This window comes from Pyxicephalus adspersus, chromosome 2 (genome assembly GCF_032062135.1).
Source record: "Pyxicephalus adspersus chromosome 2, UCB_Pads_2.0, whole genome shotgun sequence".
NCBI classification, from domain to species: Eukaryota; Metazoa; Chordata; class Amphibia; order Anura; family Pyxicephalidae; genus Pyxicephalus; species Pyxicephalus adspersus.
Genome location: NC_092859.1, coordinates 153,801,252 through 153,820,285, shown reverse-complemented (window position 1 = coordinate 153,820,285; position 19,034 = coordinate 153,801,252). Strand labels below are relative to the sequence as shown.

The following is a 19,034-nucleotide window of genomic DNA, read 5'->3' as shown; positions in this document are numbered from 1 at the left end:
CAATTGTATCATATTGTGTATACAATGTACAGCACATCTCCAGGAAGATGATATAGTAAAACATTACACATATTCTCTAGTAACCAGCTGGTATATCATTTTAAAATGCTTCGCTCTAGGTGTTGATCATCCTGTAAGAAATATTCGTTGATTGTGGAGACACCCCGTGTGTGGGTTGTGTGTGTATGAGCAGTTTATATTCGTTCCATGTGACTAAGGTGTGATATGCCGCTGTTCATACACCCACCACAACCAGCGCTTCACTAGTAACAGCTGAAGTGTGGTTTGTTTTGTGAAAGTGTAACTATGAAGAAATCAAAAAGGGAAATACACAGATCAGTCAAAACATTGATAATGTACAGACCAGGCCTTGTGCCGCCATACCCGATCTGTCCTGGCATGGACTCCACAGGACCATAATGGTATACGGTGGTATCTGCCAATTTAGGTTATATTGCCTCAGTCGGCGTGCCTATAGGACATCCTGCTGCCATATCTTCCTTAGGTAAATGACAACCATGGCCATCATCATCAGTCCAGGTCATCTTCTTCCATTGGTCCATTTCTGTTTCTCCTTGTGGTATTGGCTAGTGGTCAGCACGGGCACTTTGACTGCTCTGCCGCTATGGGGCCCCATACATAGTAAGCTGCAATGTACCATGTGTTCTGACACCTTTCTTCCATGGCCAGCATTGGGTTTTAGCAATTTGTGATAGGAGTTCCAAAAACATGTCGGTAGGTTAATTGACTCCCCAGCCTAAATTGACCTTAGGCTGGGTTAATGGCATATAACTATGGTAGGGACATTAGATTGTGAGCTCCTTTGAGGGACAGCTAGTGACATGACTATAGACTTTGTACAGCGCTGCGTAATACTGTATATCGGGCTATATAAATATTGTGTACACAATCTTTAAGAAATGACTGTTGATTTGCTGCCTGACTTATCCCACCCCATGACAGGTGCCATTGTAACCACATCATCATTGTCTCAATCATGTCACCTTGCTGCGATTTTAATGTTGTGGTTGATCAGTATTTGTCTTACATAGTTACATAGTTAGTAAGGTTGAAAAAAGACATAAATCCATCAAGTTCAACCACTACGGAAAAACATTTGCTCCAATAGGGGAAAAAAACTCCTTGCTGATTCCATGAGGCGATCGGATGTTCCCTGGATCAGCAGTCTCTGTTATCTTTACTTAAAAGCCTTAACCCCCAGTTATCTATTCTGTGCTTCTAGAAATCATCCAGCTTTTTCTTAAAGCAATCTTTAGAATTTGCTGAAACTACTTCCTGAGGGAGCCGATTCCACATTTTCACAGACCTTACAGTGAAGAATCCCTTCCTTATCCGGAGATTAAACTTCTTTTCCTCCAGACCCAAAGAGTGCCCTCTTGTATTGTGTAATGATCTTAAAGTGAATAATTGGGAAGAGAGTTCTCTATATGGACCGTTTATATATTTATACAGGGTGATCATATCCCCCCTTATACGTCTCTTCTCAAGGGAGACTAGATTCAGTTCAGCTAATCTCTCCTCATAGCTGAGCTCCTCCATTCCTTTTATTAGTTTAGTTGCCCTTCTCTGCTCTCTCTCCAATTCCACAATATCCGCTGTGTGTAAGTTTGTGTCTTCCTGCATGAAATTACACAGCACTGCTGTCATCCAGAGAATAGTGTTTTGGCATAGTATTTTTAGCAGTTACAGCAACCTACTCCTACTCACATTGCAGTAATGTGTAGTAAAAAGTGTGCATTAATGAAACTTACAATACAGACACATGCAAGCATTAGAAAATCCTTTCCTGATTTTTTTTTTTTTACATTGGGGGAACCCATGAAATAAGTTTCAGGTCTTCAGGGGACCCCTTCTATAAATATTATATCCACAGCTCACAGTATATTAGTGTGGTGGTCAGTGGGGAGAATTCCTCTTAAATTGCTGGCCATTGGGAAGAATGTCACCCCTATAGTTAGCCAAAAAGATCATTGGTGTCAGTTAGTTATGTTATTGTTATCAGGTTCACAGCTGCATGAATGCTTAGGCAGGGAGCTATTAAGGTTTCATTTGCCAGTGGAAATCAATGGAAACTTTTCTGTTTATATCATCAGTTATTGATTCAAGGTTTGTAATGAGATCCATACATGTATAGGAGCTGTAACACTGCCACCTACAGGCTGAAAAGAGACAATACCATCATGTAACAATAAACATAAAGCTGATTATATTTTATATACCACCAAGGACAGGGGTGTTAAACTCAAATACACAGTGGGCCAAAATAAAAACTTAGACAAAGTTGCGGACCAAACTTGAAACCGAAATAGCACCGCTACTACAATTCCCTGCTTCTATATAACAGTCCAATGCGGGGCCACGCAAAGGCAGGGAGGCCGCTGGTCTATAGATGCGAGTGATGCTGGGAATGGTAGTAGCGGCGCTATTTCAATGCAGTGGCGGGTCAGCGGCAATTCATATTTAGGATTCCTTTGGGGGCCAAAAAAAATGACACACCTGACTATGTACAACTGCCTCCATAAGCTAACAAGAGTATGGGGCTCTGGTTCAGCAGCACACATTGCACCTACCTGCTGCCTAATTGAACCTCCCACATGTCTACCCCTTCTGCCTCCCCAACATGGAAGATTGATGAACAGTCTCACTGAACACCAGTGCTGAATTTTTTATTTGGAGCTATCCTTTTCAACATCGAAAACATCTGCATGGATGCATGAAGTGTCAACAGGTTGTTGCAGCATTAATAGTGACACAGGGTGCCTTTGTAGAATCTCATTTTTATACTGCAACAACTGGCTTTCCTGTCACTCTGTCTTGGAGACAACAGCCACCAGGACAAACAGAGAGAACACATCTATTTAGCAGGGACATAATAAAAATGGCCGGAGTTCAAATCCTTCCCAACTGCATTCAAAATTATAGAAATTGGCTTTAGGTCAAATTAAATCTCTATAAAAAATACTGCTAGGACAAGTACGTAAATTTATCTTGGCTTTAGATTTTTTTAATCCCCTACATATAGAGCTAGAGGAAGAACTATCAGCTAATCAGTTTTTATTTTACTGCTCAGTGCTGTTAATCTAAATGATGGCAGGGAGGACCTGCAAACTCCAAGCAGATAGTGTCCTGGTTGAGACTCCAACCTCGGACCTAGCGGTGCAAAGGCCAGAGTGCTGCCGGGGTCACCATCCGGGTGGAACAGCAATAATTTCATGAAAAGCTGCTCATGGAATGGACTGGAGAGTCCTCCCATGACATTTCACCTGCTTCGTATTCACCAGGAATCTTTCCGGAATGCCATCGCACCCAGCATTGCAAAAGACAGGGATAAGGGAATTATAATACCAAATTTTTTTTTCAGGTGCATTTTCCCCCATATAGAAATAGATTTGGGTAGGGCTCAGGGGGCGAAAGCAGATCATTAGTGTTAGTGGACAGGCTGTTTGGATGAGGACTCTAGGATCACAACACTTGGGTAAGGGAATCTTGAATCAAATGGTTTTGGAAAACTGTACTGGGACAGACGACAATTCTTTACGGTGGGATTGGGAGGCCTCAGTGTAAGTACAATGACAGGTCAAGTAGGGAATCCTCATCTTTCTAGGACAACCCCTCAAACAAGTTCATTTCAAATCAATCCACACTTCTCTTCCCCAGGTAAAGGACGCACATACAACCAGCAATGCTACATTTTTTGGAACACGGAGTAAATCAATAATGCATAGTAGTGCATGTGCAGTGGGAAGATGCCTTAGGGTGCCATTCAGAATAATTGGAACCATGTTGCACAAACGAGAGGTATGCATGATTAGAGTATGACCTTTGTGTCACAGTTAGCCCTGTAAAGAATGCTTTTTTGGATCCCTGTTGCCTGCAGCTTTCATCCGGCAATCTCTAACCCCAAGATGAAATCTGACTTTAAAGTGCAGAAATGGAAAGTACGCATGTGAATGTGATTTGGTAGATTTCCCACAATTAGTGGAGACGAGTACAAAGTCAGATTTTGATCAGTCAGATAACAGACATGGCTTACCGAACTCCAGTAAAAAGGAATGGAGAGGAGAAGATTGAGCTTTTCTCTTATATACTTTTTAACTACCGTCGTATCAAATCCTGACGCATTTCGCAGATTGGCTTCCTCAGGGGATTCTAGGAGACTTAACTAATTATTAGAACATTGGGAGAGAAATATTCAATTCAACATTGTCGGGATTGAGATGACGGTACCTTTTATGTGATTACCAAATACAAGATTGTACCAAGATTCTGTTCATGGCTATATCTGTATACCAAAAATTGTTTATAACCTAGCCTTATTGAATATCTTTTTGCAATACAACGTCTATCTATTGCATGTTAGGTCTTGGCATTAATGTATCATACCAATTTGAAGTAAATATGAATTAATTTGCACCGCATAAAAAATATATATGTTGAAACTCTCCATTTCTTGTACGTTTAAGCAGGTAGACAACACATGAGTAAACGTTTGGTGTAGTCTACTTTAAACTTATCAAAGCAGGCTCTAGCGTTATTGTGAGAATTTCTGCAAAATGCTCCACCATCTACTGCACCCATCTGTTTGGCCTTCTTTCTATGAAAAAGTAGGACTGCCATCAATTATACTGCAACTCACCTAAGAGGTGTGTTGCATCTATTGCAATGCTGACCTCATTACACTGACTGCACCAGCACACATAAATGAACAGAAATGTATGCAGCGGAGAGATGTAAAAATGCAGTACAGTGCAACACATATGTGGTAACATCAGTCACATTTCTTTTCTATGCAATGTCTGATGTCCTTGCATATCACAGTGCATTGCAACACACACAGTGAGAACACAGCATTTAGCATTTGTTTTCCCCGTGAATACTTAGCTGCTATAGCCACATTTCATGGTCAGGGCTGTAAGCAGGCTTTATAAAACAAAAACATTATATATAGCACTTTATCTTAAACCTTGAACAATCTATATTATATCTTATCATGAAAAGACTACAGTCCACAGTGCTTATGGTTTTGCAAGGTGAATGTTATTATTAAAGTGTAGGGTGTCATTTAGGGACAAGTAACCTTTGAAACTAATTAACTAACCAAGTATAAAAAAAATAAAAAAATCTGAACATGTTTAAAGCACACCTATCACCAAATTTTTTAAAGCCCCTCGTCTTCCATCTTTACCACTGAGGTAGTGCCACCAGGGATAACTACGTCACACCTCCCAGGAGGCTTCTGGCTGCTTCATTTGTGCATTGCCGATCTTAGACATGCTCAGAAGGCTTTTCCCTACAATGGGGGGAAATAAAGCCGATCTCACGCATGCACAGTGAGATCAGCACTCCCAACCGCCCCCCCATTTTCAGCGGGTTACACCTCCTGATTTCACAGTGGGTGATGTAGCTAGAAATAGCATGAAGACTGATGAAGATGAGTGGCCTAGTAATTCTTCAGCGCCAGAATGAAGGAGAATTCCGGGATGGCACAGGACCCAAATGAGGAAAGCTTTAGTGGGATCTGGGAAAATAAGGGTGAGATTTTTTTTTTAAACTAGGTTTAGTTCTGGTTTAAAGTATAAAGATTCCATTTACATATGACCACAAAGCCATATTTTGTGCATCGAATAACTAGCAAAAAAAGTGGTGACATCATCGCTGTGCACATGTGCAGGCAACAGAGCTATGGGAGGGTCCAGCAGGCCCACCTATTACATGCTGCCTTCAGTAAACAAAGGTTTGGGTAAAAGACCAGTCATTTTTACAGGGAGCAAGTGTATGGTTACACTTACTAGCTTTAATAAATGGATCAAAATTAACTAGCCAACCCCTTTCTAATTCAGTTTTGTACAAGGCCAATCACCCTGTAGAGAGAGCAAGAGTAGCAGTGATTTGTCTTTATTACAAGAGGGTTCTGGAACAGTTTTACACTTAAATACAATATTACTGGTTGAGAAGTAAACATTTTATTGTACAATATACAAGATGACAGGGGACAAAAAGCACAAAAAAAAAAAAAAAAAAATACAAATTACCAGGGAAAAATAAAAAGGTATGACAAGCTTTAGGTTGCCTACTTGACAAGGCCGATTCACCTGCTGATTCAACAATGCCACAAGAAGTGGGAAGGGTCACAGTTACCAAACGCATCACTATTTTCCTATAAATGGTGTGGCCACTATTGAATATGCTGCTGTTCTTTGTGTCGGCCTTATGAAAAATCTTACCTCACCCCTGTACAAGCAGTGGATATATACTCAAGCGCCTCCACCAATCCTAAATGGAAAGCTTGGCAATTCTAGGGTTTATTTAGTTTGGCTCTCACACTGTCATCTTAACATTGAAGTACACAAGATCAGTGACATCAGACTGAATAGAACACCCAACAGTCATCTACCATATGATGCATTTCACAACGTAACAAAGGTACCTTGTACTAAAGATATATGGAAGCTGCCACAGCCATCATTTTTAAAAAGTTCTCAGGTTGTCCTGTTTATCTAAAGCCTTCAGTAATTTCTAAATCACATAACCTGGACCAATATGCAAATTGAAGTTCTGACTCTGCATGCTTGTTCCAGGTTATAGAAAGTTCTGAAGGTTTTTCAATAATAGGTTTGCAATGTTAGGGTCCTGAAAACACATACAGTACATCCTCCAACTTGCAGCTGTCAAGGGTCAGGCGATGAAGTCCAGTGGTCTGTTGAATCCTCCTTTTCTGTTCATATATTGCCTGGAAGCAAAGAGAGAGAAAAACATTAGACTCAGTTACAAGATAAGACCATCTGATAATCACTTACCATTCAGTCCCTAGCTGTTCCATTCCCATTGCAGAAAATCTATATATTTCTGTATACAGAGGAGCCTTTAAATTAGTTTATGGTCAGACAAGTAAAAGGTTGGGTTAAAGAATAACTGCCTATTTAAAGTAGAACTAAACCTTGCTACACTGACCTTTCCTTTAATGCAGAGTGCTGCCATATTCTTCCTTCTTCTCTAACTAGTTGCATCTTTCAGCCAACTTTATTTGCAGGGCTGGGATGACAACTGAATCTGGAGGAAACGGCAGGTAAGATTTCAGAAGGAACGTTACCTGTCTCTTTCTGCAATAAACCGCGGCCTGATCACAAATGTTAAACCTGAACTAAAATTCCTCTCTGACCTATAAAGTACTTCACCTTCCCTTCTTGGCAGATTTATATTCAGAGATTTAGATGGGCCAGCCTTGGGGCGGAAGTAACTTTAAGTCAGGGAATAGGGACAAATTGATAACATCATTATGTGAAAGTGCAATTATTCATTGAAACTGAACTCCAGGCAAAAAAATCAATACATTGATGAATTGCATGCATTAGGGCCAAAAGATTTGTAGTTGTTTATAAAGCAGTGAATCTGACATTCACTGCAACATTCCCTGGTGGAGAATCTTCCAGCTCTATGTGTTTCAATTGCAGTAATTGATTTTTCACCAGGGAATGCTGCAGTGAATGCCAAATTAAAAGCTTTACAAATAGACCCAAACATTGTTTATCGGCTCATGGTATTAGATAATGGTGAGACTGCACCCTATATAGACACAATGTACAGAGATGTCTGAAGTGATAACACAGCATAATTGTATGCTATGTCTTCACCTCCTCCTCTGCAGGAAGCCTAGGACTGTCTACAGTTGAACATTCACCACATTTTAAACACTTAATTACTTAAAACATTCTGTAGTGAATAAATACCAAAGTAAAGCAAGTTCTAGAAACTTAAGAATGGAGACTTCCATTGCTGACCTCTCCTACAAAAACTTTTCTTGGCTGCAATGGTAATTCAGTGGCAATATAACTTGCGGTGAAGCGGTGAGCTTCTACCATATTCAGCAAAGGTGCACAGCATACTTGGCACATACTTACTTTGGGCCGTCTCCCTGCTGTGATGACAGCTCCAGAACCTGCCATATCTGCAGGGATGGGCGCCGCCATTTTTATAGCCGGCTCCACAGCCTTCCATGGAGACGGCAATCCTGTTCATTAAGTGGATGATGTAACTCTTGCACAGGAAATACATTTTTCCCAGTGGCTGTGTGCAGCGACACAACACAGATCTCTTAGCTACATGGCTCATGCGCGGTGTAGTTTGCAGCAGAAACAAAAAGCCACCAGAAGACAGGGAGTGAAATATTTACATTGCATGTCTTTTTTAAGTAGAACTACCCTCCTGGTAGTTTGAGGTTTTCTTTTATAGTTTAACTCTGCTTTAAGCCACTGATACAGATACAAGAATCAGAGAATCAAAAGTCAGCAATGACAGTTCCCTATTTCCCTCAGTACAAGTTTCCCATTTTGTGAACTAGGCTGACTTCAAGTTGATTATTTTATTGTTCCTTTATGCAAGGATTAACACATCATGTGAATGGACAGATTGACATGTAACATGTATAAGACATTAAAGTCTGGCTTTCGTTGGGTTGCCATGCAAATAGTAATTGTAAAATGACAAGATTTTAGGTTTTCTACTGTTACTTCATATAGGAGCCTGCTACAGTTGCCTGGAAACCATTGTGCTACACTGAACACTGCCTCCATTTATCACTGCCCACCTCCTACAGAAACATCCTGCTGTGTACTTCATTAATCTATATTGTCCAAACCCGTCTTATTAAAGCATTGCCGTATTCACTGTGAAGCATAATTTGAAGAATACAATGAGCTCAAAGCTGAAATGTGCAGGGTTTCCCTCTCCACTGCAAGCAACACCTGTTCATTTGGTCTACTCTAGGACATTGTTAATTAACCTCATATTTTGGGGGAACCCTTGAAATAACTGTCGGGTCTTTAGGGAACCCCCGCTGCTTAGAGTACATTTGGGTGGTGGTTAATTGGAAGAATGCCTCTTACATTGCAGGTCATAGGGAAGAATGTCACCCTTACAGATAGCCAAAAAGATCATTGGCATCACTTAAACTGACCTGAGAGGCACAAACTGCTCATTGCTCAAAGAACCCCTAACAACCTCTGGAGGAACCAGAGTTAGGAAACTCGGGTCTAGGGAGATGATGAATGGGGTGATCTATTTATTCTTCACTCTCCTAACAGCTGTTGCTCTCCTGTGCTGTAGAACGCTCTGCGATCCTTTACAATGCTGGTCCTGCATATTGTACAGAATGATATCAGAGAGCTGCAACTGGTAGGGGAACAAAGGAAAAAGGTTTCTGAGGACCAGTTACATGAAGAGAAGGAAGCTTGAGGGATTGAGAGATATGGTATGTTAATGAAAGTATTTTACAATCCCCTTGGATTATAAATTACAAACTGGTAACCCTTCAGTTGGATGCCCCTCCCCATGGGTTTCATTCCCAGAGTTCAGCTTTAACGGTCTGATTAAAAAGCAAGAACAATCTCAGAATATTATATAGTAAAATGTTTGATAGATAAAAAGATAACTCTGGGGGAACCCTTGAAATAACTTTCAGTCTTTGGGAACCTATTTTTCCCTATTTACTAAATCCACAAATCACAGTACATTTAACATGCTGGCCAGTGGGGAGAATGTTGTTCTTACAAATGACTGGCAAGATCAATGGTGTCAGGTAAATTGACCTGAAAATTGCTCATGGCTCTAGGAAGCCCAAGCAACCTCTGGAGGAACCCTGGTTGAGAAACATTGTATTAGATGGTTTGTCTGAGCATACTAAAATAGGCTGTAATCTACACAGCATCTGTTCCCTATTCACATTTTACCCTTTACCTAGGAAGCTTACAATCTACTGCCCTTGCTCTGACATTACATATACTCTATGGCTATTATAGTTTGCAGCTGGATTAGGTAAGATATATATACACAGAAATATACGCTAGGACAACATAAAAATGTAGTGAAGGTTCTAGTCTGAATCGCCGCGTTTTTTTTTTTTTTTTTTTTTTTATTTTTTTTTTTTTCTGACACCTGCACCAAACTAGGAGATATTATAAAAATTACACAAATTTAAATATGATTTGGTTAAGGATTCACAGGTCACGGGGTCGTTTTTTTTTTTTTGATGGAATCTTGTTGACCAGCCTGCTTCCACCTGCACCAACCTAGGTTTACACGTGGGTTACAAGTGGTGGGTGCAAGGACAAAGAGGGTAGACATGTATTGTTTAGAGCGTGCACAAGCATTCCACCTCCAAGGCGCTGTATAGCAGCATATACATGTGGGTTATATTACCATGCAGCAGTTTGCAAGGGTACACAATGTTTGTGTCCTTACCTGTATTTGCGTTTCTGTGACACATTTATGGCATATGCATTAACTGACCCATCTACTTTTCTTCCCTGTAAGAGAACAAAATAATGAGAACTTTTACAACATGGACTCATTTGCACAGGACAGACATGAACAACACAGTTATAACTTAGTGACTAAATATAGAATAAAGGGAAATTAAAAGTAATTTCATTTCATTCTCAATACAACTGAAATTGTAATGTGGAAATTGAAAGAAATGCCATGACTTGATAAGAGCTCCATCTAGCAAAGCTGATCTGTCGAGTGCTAAATAGGAAAGTTGACACCTGAGGCACAAATTGCTCAAGGAAGGGCAGGACGGTGGCTTAGAGGTAAGTGCTCTGGCCTTTGCACCGCTGAGTTCCAGGTTTGAATCTTGGTCCAGACGCTATCTGCATGGAGTTTGCAGGTTCTCCCCGTGTTTGTGTGGGTTTTCCTCTGGGTACTCCCGTTTCCTGCCACATTGCAAAAACATGCAGTTAGGTAATAGGCTTCCCCCAAAATTGACCCTAGACTGTGGTAATGACCTATGACTATGGTAGGGACATTAAATTGCGAGCCCCTTTGAGGGACAGCTAGTGCATGACTATGGACCTTGTAAAGTGCTGCGTAATAATAATAATAATAATAATGACACCTAACAACCTCTGGAGGACCGCTGGCTGAAAAACACTTGTGTAACAAATACCATTATTATTTTTGTTAGCTTACATTGGAAATCAGGAATTTCATTTAGTTATTCTAATATTCTGTTATTCACAATACATACATATTGCAGTGGATATAACATACAAATACCACAGCACAAGGAATTATGGCTGTATGATGGTAAAAAATTAAAATACTCCATTACCTTAGTAGTATCAAAAGAGCCAAAACCCATAAGCTTCATCATTTCTATCTCTTCTTCTGTTTTTCCCTCCAGGTCTTCCGCTGCACAAAAAAGATTTATTATTACAGGAGAAAAACAAGCAGGCTTGGAAACCATGTTTTATCTGTAACATCTAAATTGACAAAAAAAGGAAATCATCAATACAATGAGCAGCAAATGAATCCTTACGAATAAGTTACCTACTCAATGGAAAGGTTTTAGAACCAAAAAGTGAAAAGGCAGCTAAATATTTCAGTATTTTTCCTCTGAATGCTGATGTTAACAGCTGCCTCAATGTAATGTATGTTTAAAGAAAAACTATAATGTTTTGTTTTACTCATCATTTTATTTTTGCAATGTCTATATCTGGGCTGAGTTCTTATATTTTGAAATATATAATATTGTTCATTGAGATTTGCCTACAGCTTAGAGGCTATAGAGCAGTGACTGCCTGGTGGTCGGTGAGAAAATTTTGGTGGTCATTTGCAATTTTTATGTTTTAAAAATAATAAAACCTAAATATTCTAATAAATTCTTATATTCTGAATGACAATTTTTACCTTTATATTGCACTAAATTCACAAAATGTACTAGAGGAGGAAAAACAAGGGAGGCGCAGCGTGATGTCAGTGTAGTCTTAAGTTGTATGAGGCAACCGACCCGTATGCTTCAGTATGTTAGTATGTTTCCACCATTAAACAGTCACCCCACTACGAGAATACCGATTCTCATTTGATTGTTTTATTTTATTTGTTTATTTCTCAAAGCTCTTTTAGGTAAGTATGACCATAACTATTGGTATTATATGTATTTTCTTTAATTGTTATATTTAATGGCATCAATTAGTTTGACTTTGATAACCATCATTTCTTGTTTGGTCTTAGATTCAAATAAAATAAACCCATAATGAGTGAGAAAAAACAAACAAATACAGTCCTTGTCAGGCACCATTAGGAAGATCATTATTATACAAATGTATTTCTTTTAAAAAAATTCATAAAAATGGCCCGCGGAATGTAAAATTATGAATTTAGCTGTCCGTAAGGTCCAAAAGTTTGGCTACAGCTGCTATAGAGTATTTATAAAGCGCCAACATATTACACAGCTCTGTACAGATCTGCGATGGGAGAGTTGGCAGCGTTATGTCATAATGACGTCACTCAGTAGGAGGTTTCTCCCCCACTCAGTGACACCCGGCTGCCGGCGCAGTCAGAAGCAGGTGATTTTAGTGGTCCGCGGAACCCGAAAAAGTTGGCTACCACTAATCTAGAAGGTGTGGAAAGTATCACACAATAGGGGGAGGGGCGATATGGAGTGGTGGGTAAATAGTAAGGGTTTTGGGAGACAGAAGAAGACGGATAGGTGAGGTTGAAGCGGTTTTAAGGGCTCCTTAAAATGAGCAGAAAGTAGGACCAAGCCGAATAGGACGAGGAAGACCATTGCAGGGAGTCCGGGCAGCTCTAGAAAAGTCTGGGAGCCGTGGGTGTGATGAGGTTATGAGTGAGGAAGTCATTAGTAGGTCACTGGAGGAGTGAAGAGAGCGGCTAGGGGGGTATACTTCTATCAGGTCAGGAAGGTAAGTGGGACAATAGCTGTGGGGGGATTTGAAGGCATAGCACAGGAGCTTGAATTTGATTCTGAATTGCAAAAAAGAGACAGGGAAACTAGAATAGCTTAGGGTAATTTTTTGGTAATCTTTCAAACTGGTAGTAGATTTTAAAAAATAAGAAGATGCTAGCACATTTTAATTTTTTTGATAGTTCTGGCCATAATAGTGGTATTCATTTTTTTTACTAGATAATTGCTGATAGGGAATGCAAGAAAACACATTTTACACATACTGACCTGCTAACTGCCGTTCCTTTACTACTTTGGAATCTTTACCGTCCTTCTTATCATCATCTCGCCTGTCCTTTAGCCTAACAGGAGAGAGGGAAGTGGACCTGTGCCTGTGGGGAGATCAGAAAACCAAACCAACCACAAATGGAGTCATTGTAATTCATTAAAGTTTTATGTATCACAGACAGATATGATCAATAATCAAATGCATTCAATAAATTCTAATCCCTGCTAAATTCTGTAATTTGTACAGATACACTGATAATACAGTTTCCCAATAACCATGTAGGCGACAATAGTAAGTTTCTCAATGTTCACTTTTCAGCTTCTAATACATTAACACCCAGTCCTAGAATGAATAACGAGTTGCCAAATATGTAAATAGCCCCAACTGTATGAAAGTGTATGATGAGATTGTATTCTGCTAATCCAAAAATCAACAGGTAATATTAAAGGGGAAGTAAACTGGAAAATAAAAACCTCAGCTTTACCTTCTTCATGCTGCTGCCATATTCTTTTCTCCTTCGCTTGTCCCCAATAGATAGGAAAAAAAAATTTGCATTGCTCAGTGTTGATCTCACTCAGCATGCTTGAGATCCGCATTTTTTACCCCACTAAAGAAAAGGCTCCTTCCAAACATGCCTGATATCGGGCCCGCTCAAAAGGAGGAGCTAGAAGCCTCCCAGCATGCGTGACATATGTATCACCAGAGAGGCTTTATCTTTTTTTTTTGGGGCCGCTTTCATCTATAGAAATTCAAGTCAACCCCAGCTGTAATAATGTTTACCATTAGCCCAGACATTAATGTTAACTGCTGCAAGAGGGGCTGGGGTTCTGTAAATGTAATTATTCAAATTTTTTATTAGATTTTTATTTAGATGCATTGCATGGGGGAGGTTGGAAAGTCCCCTTTGTGATAGCCACTGCTGGATCCTGTTTTTTTTCACACCAAGATACAGATTATTATTCAATACTGGCTAAACTGTAGAAAAGTGGTTAAGAATAACAAATATGAAAATCAACATATGTGCTGAGCCAATGGCAGAGTCTGTGTATATGATTATCATGGCTGAGTCCTGATTTCTAAAGAGATTCCTTTACCTAGAGCGGCGTCTGTGTGGAGATCGTGAACGGCTTCTTCGCCTCTCTCTGGACCTTGAGCGTTCCCGTCTCCTCCTCTCGCGTTCCCTGGAGGTGGATCTGGAACGTCTTCGCTCTGCACATTTTTTAAAAACAGAGGACAAAAATATATAATACATCTACACCTTATAAAAAGAGAACATCACAAACAGATCTCACAAACAAACAAGGTTAAAGCTAAACTCCAGGAAGTTGTAGAAACCATTAACAAATGTTTCTTATATTGGGTGGTGTAACACATGACAAGTTTAATGTTTCCAGTTGTCGTTTCCATAGGAAAGCAGTAACTCCTTATTCTGTCAGCTTTCTACCACCCCCTAAACTTTGCTCAAACTTTCTGATTCTCATCCTCTCAAAATTACTAAAGTGTATTGCCATCACATTGAATTATGGGGTGACAATGTTTCCATCATCTATGAATTATCCCCCCCCTGCCCCCCAACTATCCAGTGCCCCTGTATTGTGAGCAACCTTTTCAGCAACCTCAAAAACAGCTAAGCGGGTACTGAAAAGATCCTTGCGGTGCGCCCAGCTAAAAGAGGCTGGGGAGATCACGGTGTATGTAACTGGTTTGAATACCCGAATTTGTCTTTGTATAAGCTTCCTGTAATCCTATGTACAGCTGCCTTTAGCACACAATTGAAGCCATTCAAGCTACATACACATGCTGACAGAAGGGGAGAGCAGAGTAACAGCTCATCCGTGTGTTGCTGTTCCTTCACTGTATAGCTGGCTACCAAGATTTGTACCACAGAGATCCTGGCTGCCAGCACTAAAGTTGGTTACAGAAGCATACTTTTATTTATGCATTTCAACAGTGTATTTAGCTGCTTGGCTGGAGTTCAGCTCTCAAAAAAGTTGATAGAGTCACATGTCAACATTCAAACTTTTTAAGCATAAATTTAGGGACTGCCATTGCTTGTCAATCTGGGGATGCTGGTGCCCTGGCTGTTATATTGACCCTATGAATACACTGAGAACTCATTTCAGTACTCTGAATCTCTAAACTGGGTCATAGATGAAAAAATTGTCTATAATCCTTCTTTTCTATCTCCATGCTTGTTCAATGCTGGATATGGGGGAAGGGAATGCTCCTTGAGGACCACATGGGCAGCACAGCACTTCCACAGGGACATGTGTAGCTTGGAAGTCCCATATAGCCCATGTGTAGCAAGGCTTCAGGCTTCTACCTACAGCAAAGCCAACCTATTGTGACATTGTTGACATTACAGGTTGTCCTCGGGTTACATATGAGATAGGGACTGTAGGTTTGTTCTTAAGGTGAATTTGTATGTAAGTTGGAACAGGTACATTATTTTATAAAATGCAATTAGGGCTGTGAGTTAATCACAAAAAAAACTAGGCATTCATTAACTTCTTGAGCAAGCAGTGCTTTGACATGCAAAAAAAAAAAAAAAAAAAAGAGGTAAAAGATGTTACAGATCAGCTCAGCTGTTAAGATCACCCACAACCGCTGCTGTGTTTAGCAAAAGATTTCTTCTGCAAGTCATGCAAAAACCCCCCCCCCCCCCATCATCATGCCTTCGGTCCTGCACAGAACGAGCAATATCTAGTCGCCTGGATGTCGGATGTCCTTAACCCGAGGACTACCTGTATATAAAAGCATAGCTATCCCTCTTATATAAGGAAACCCATCCATCTGCTGTGGCATTAAAGACCGAAGGGGAATTCTGCAGCATTCTGGAATACTTGCACACATAGCCTGGCTTTGAGGGGCGCATGCCTGAAATTGGGCATGTGTCATCAGGGGCTTTCTCATAATGCAAAGCACATGTGCACTTTTTGTTTTCTTTATTTGCAGGAAGACAAGTCACCCCATCAAATGGAAGTTTGGGTGACGTGAGAAGATAGAAGGTGGTCGCGTCTGGAGGAGCAGAGAAGGCACCAGATATGCTGGGCTCAATTTGTGGAAGAATTAAGGGCTTTTTTTTATATGTCACTTTAGGACCCTTCTGAAATCCTTCAGATCTCACCGACAGGCTCATTTGATCTGCAGCCGACCTCCCACTGACCAGCTTCAAACAGATTTTGCATTACATAGACTTTATTAACCGCTCTAGCATTCTAATTCTGTCTGTATGCCAAGGCATAAAGAGTTACATTTTTGGCATGGAAATTTATTTTACATTGTAGGCTATAATTCCGAGGCATAACTCACCAAAATATGGCCAATATTTATTAAACTTAATAAAACTTTAAATAAAAAAAAAAATCAAGATTTTTTTGTATTGGACTTAATACCGCTATTTTGTATTGAATCTAATAAAAAATTTTTTGAATTTCCTGCCGATCCTCCCGCCCGCACCGACTTTGCTGGGAAAACCTAGAGATCGTCGCTGCACACGCCGGCTGAAGATCACAGAGAGAAGATGTGTCTGGAGGAGCTGCGGGGACCAGCAGGATGCGGGGGGACGACAACAGAATAAGTGTTTTTTTTTTAATGTTTTAAGCGACCCCGAGTCTGAATTGGGATTACCGCTTTTAGCATGGAAAATCCACCCCGAGTCACACTCGGGATTACCGCTAGGGAGGTTATAAACAGTATTTATATAACGCCAACATATTATGCAGCGCTGTACATTAAATAGGGGTTGCAAATGACAGACAGATACAGACAGTGACACAAGAGGAGAAGAGGACCCTTACAATCTAAGAGTTGGGGTAAGTATCACATAGTGAGCCTGATTTAATAAAGCTCTGGCTCAAGGCTGGAGAGGATACACATTCCACAGTGAAGCTAGGTGATCCAGCAAACCTGGAATGGATTTCTTAAAAGGTATTGCTATTTGTTAGTAAATGTTTTCAATCCTTGACTAGATCCATTCCAGGTTTGCTGGATCACCCAGCTTCACTGATAAAAGTGTATACTCCACAACCTTGGAGAGCTTTAATCAATCAGGCCTAAAAGGAGGGGAGACTTGCTTGAGAATGCAAATCCCAAACAGAAGCCATGTACACTCATAACTTTGCATCAGATTTATATATTTAGGGATCGCAACAATCTGCCTTGCCTGCCCTAAATGGTTCACCGGACTGGAGCAATAATAAAATGGGTGGGAATTGAATAAATATGTCTTACAGGGGACACCGCATTGGTTTGCTGTGATGGTTGCTGCAATTCCCATTGTCTGTGAACACAACGCTAGAAGACAATTGGAGATCGCTATGGCTGGAGGTCTTCTGGGCACCATTCCATTCTAGGCATATCCCTCTCCTATTTTGTGATACTTCCCCTCCCTCTTAGATTGTAAGCTCTTCGGGGCATGATCCTCTTCTCCTGCTTCTGTGTCACTGCAAATGTCAGACGGATACAGACAACCCCTATTTAATGTACAGCGCTGCATAATATGCTGGCGCTATATAAATCCTATAGGGACTTCTCATGGTGCAGGAGGTCATCATATTGGGACTTTCCACCCGGTACAAACATGCTACACACCTGGAAATGGTCATCTTCCCCCCTAAATAATATATACTGCCGGGCTAGCCATACCACCCGATCTTGCTAAAAAAAACAAGGTGAAAGCTGTAACCCCGAGTCACACTCAGGGTAGTTAAAAAAGTAAAAATACCCGGTCCCATCCGTTTCCTCCAGGCCGCTTCCTCGATCTGTCCGCGGCGTGTGCGCTAATGTTCTCCGGAGGTGCGTGTGGCCATCGCTAGGGGCGTGGCAGGAATCCCAAATTATTTTGTATTGCAGTCAATACAAAATAACTGTATTGAATGCAATACACTGGATTTATATGTCTAAAAGGGGTACATTGTCTTTCATGAAAATGTATTTTACATTATAATAGTATGAGTATAATAAAGTTTGAAACACAAAATCATTTCAAAGTTTAATAATAAACATATTCAGTTTTTTTTAAATGTATTATTTTTATATGATTTTGTGTTTCAAACTCTATTATACTCATACTAAAGTATTATACTGTAAAATACATTTTCATGAAAGACATGTACCACTTTTAGACATGTAAATCCATACAGAAATGAACCGCTCAGGAGGGTAAAGTAAGGGGGTTGGCTTAAGGGGTGAAAATTCAACTGTTGTCCCTTTAAAAACCCCCTCAACTACCAGCTGACCTACCTAGAAACACTGATCCTTCAGGTAGGGGAATCTGACAGAAGCCCGGCCACAACCATAACAATGTTCAATGTGAAGGAAATGGATGATGTAAACAAGCAGGGACAATGCTGAGCAGCTGCTCCCTGAACCCCCGACATTTGCAGGAGGAGTCCCCTGTCAGCCCCCGCAGATTTATCCCAATTTCATTACCTCTCCGCCTGTCCGGGGATCTGCTCCGGCTCCGACCCATCTTTTCCGCAAACGGAAATGCTCAACCCAGACGTTTCTAGATGCTCTAGATGCCGTGCACACTTATAAGACTTCCGGCTAGCAACACATCCGAGCTATAAATGTTCCGGCGTGCTCAGATATTGCCCTTCCCCATAGTGGTCCAAAAATTCAAAGCGATATTAAACAACATTTTGACTTTTCAGATTCTGAATACAGAAAAGACTTCATTGGAATGTTAGAAATATTAAAAATAAAAGAGGTTTAGTTTTTCTGGGCGAGGGGTGGCCTCTAGTGGACAGTGTGGGATATAGCAGGCATCTTGAACCAGAATTCACAGCATTAGATGAAGGCAATTGGCCATAAAGTGCAATTATATATAGTTTTTTGTTTAAATTATTTATTTATGTGTGCAGTAGAACAACAGATTCCAACATAATCTGCAACATATTCCAATTTCTGTATATATATATATATATATATATATATATATATGTATATATATATATATATATATATATATATATATAGTAATTTGTTGACAACTGTGTCGTCAGTGTGCAAAATTGTGGGTCCCCCAACAAACTTCCT

General features: G+C 40.2%; 1 protein-coding gene across 1 annotated transcript; it reads right to left on the bottom strand.

Annotated features, from left to right (window-relative positions):
• Positions 1–5,961: 5,961 nt before the first annotated feature.
• Positions 5,962–18,579, bottom strand: SNRNP27 (small nuclear ribonucleoprotein U4/U6.U5 subunit 27). Its single transcript, XM_072402797.1, has 6 exons — positions 18,426–18,579; positions 14,087–14,201; positions 12,992–13,095; positions 11,129–11,208; positions 10,258–10,322; positions 5,962–6,751 (listed from the first exon to the last, which is right to left on the bottom strand). Exons 1-6 carry the CDS (start codon positions 18,463–18,465, stop codon positions 6,697–6,699), a joined length of 459 nt encoding a protein of 152 aa, XP_072258898.1. The 5' UTR covers positions 18,466–18,579; the 3' UTR covers positions 5,962–6,696.
• Between the last annotated feature and the right edge of the window lie 455 nt (positions 18,580–19,034).

Excerpts from the sequence above, each read along its gene's own strand:
- SNRNP27 (XM_072402797.1), bottom strand. The coding sequence starts at position 18,465 with ATGGGTCGGAGCCGGAGCAGATCCCCGGACAGGCGGAGAG. Across the intron at positions 11,209-12,991 it reads AAAGGAACGGCAGTTAGCAG|CGGAAGACCTGGAGGGAAAA; the intron begins GTCAGTATGTGT and ends TTTTTTGTGCAG. Across the intron at positions 6,752-10,257 it reads TCACAGAAACGCAAATACAG|GCAATATATGAACAGAAAAG; the intron begins GTAAGGACACAA and ends CTTTGCTTCCAG.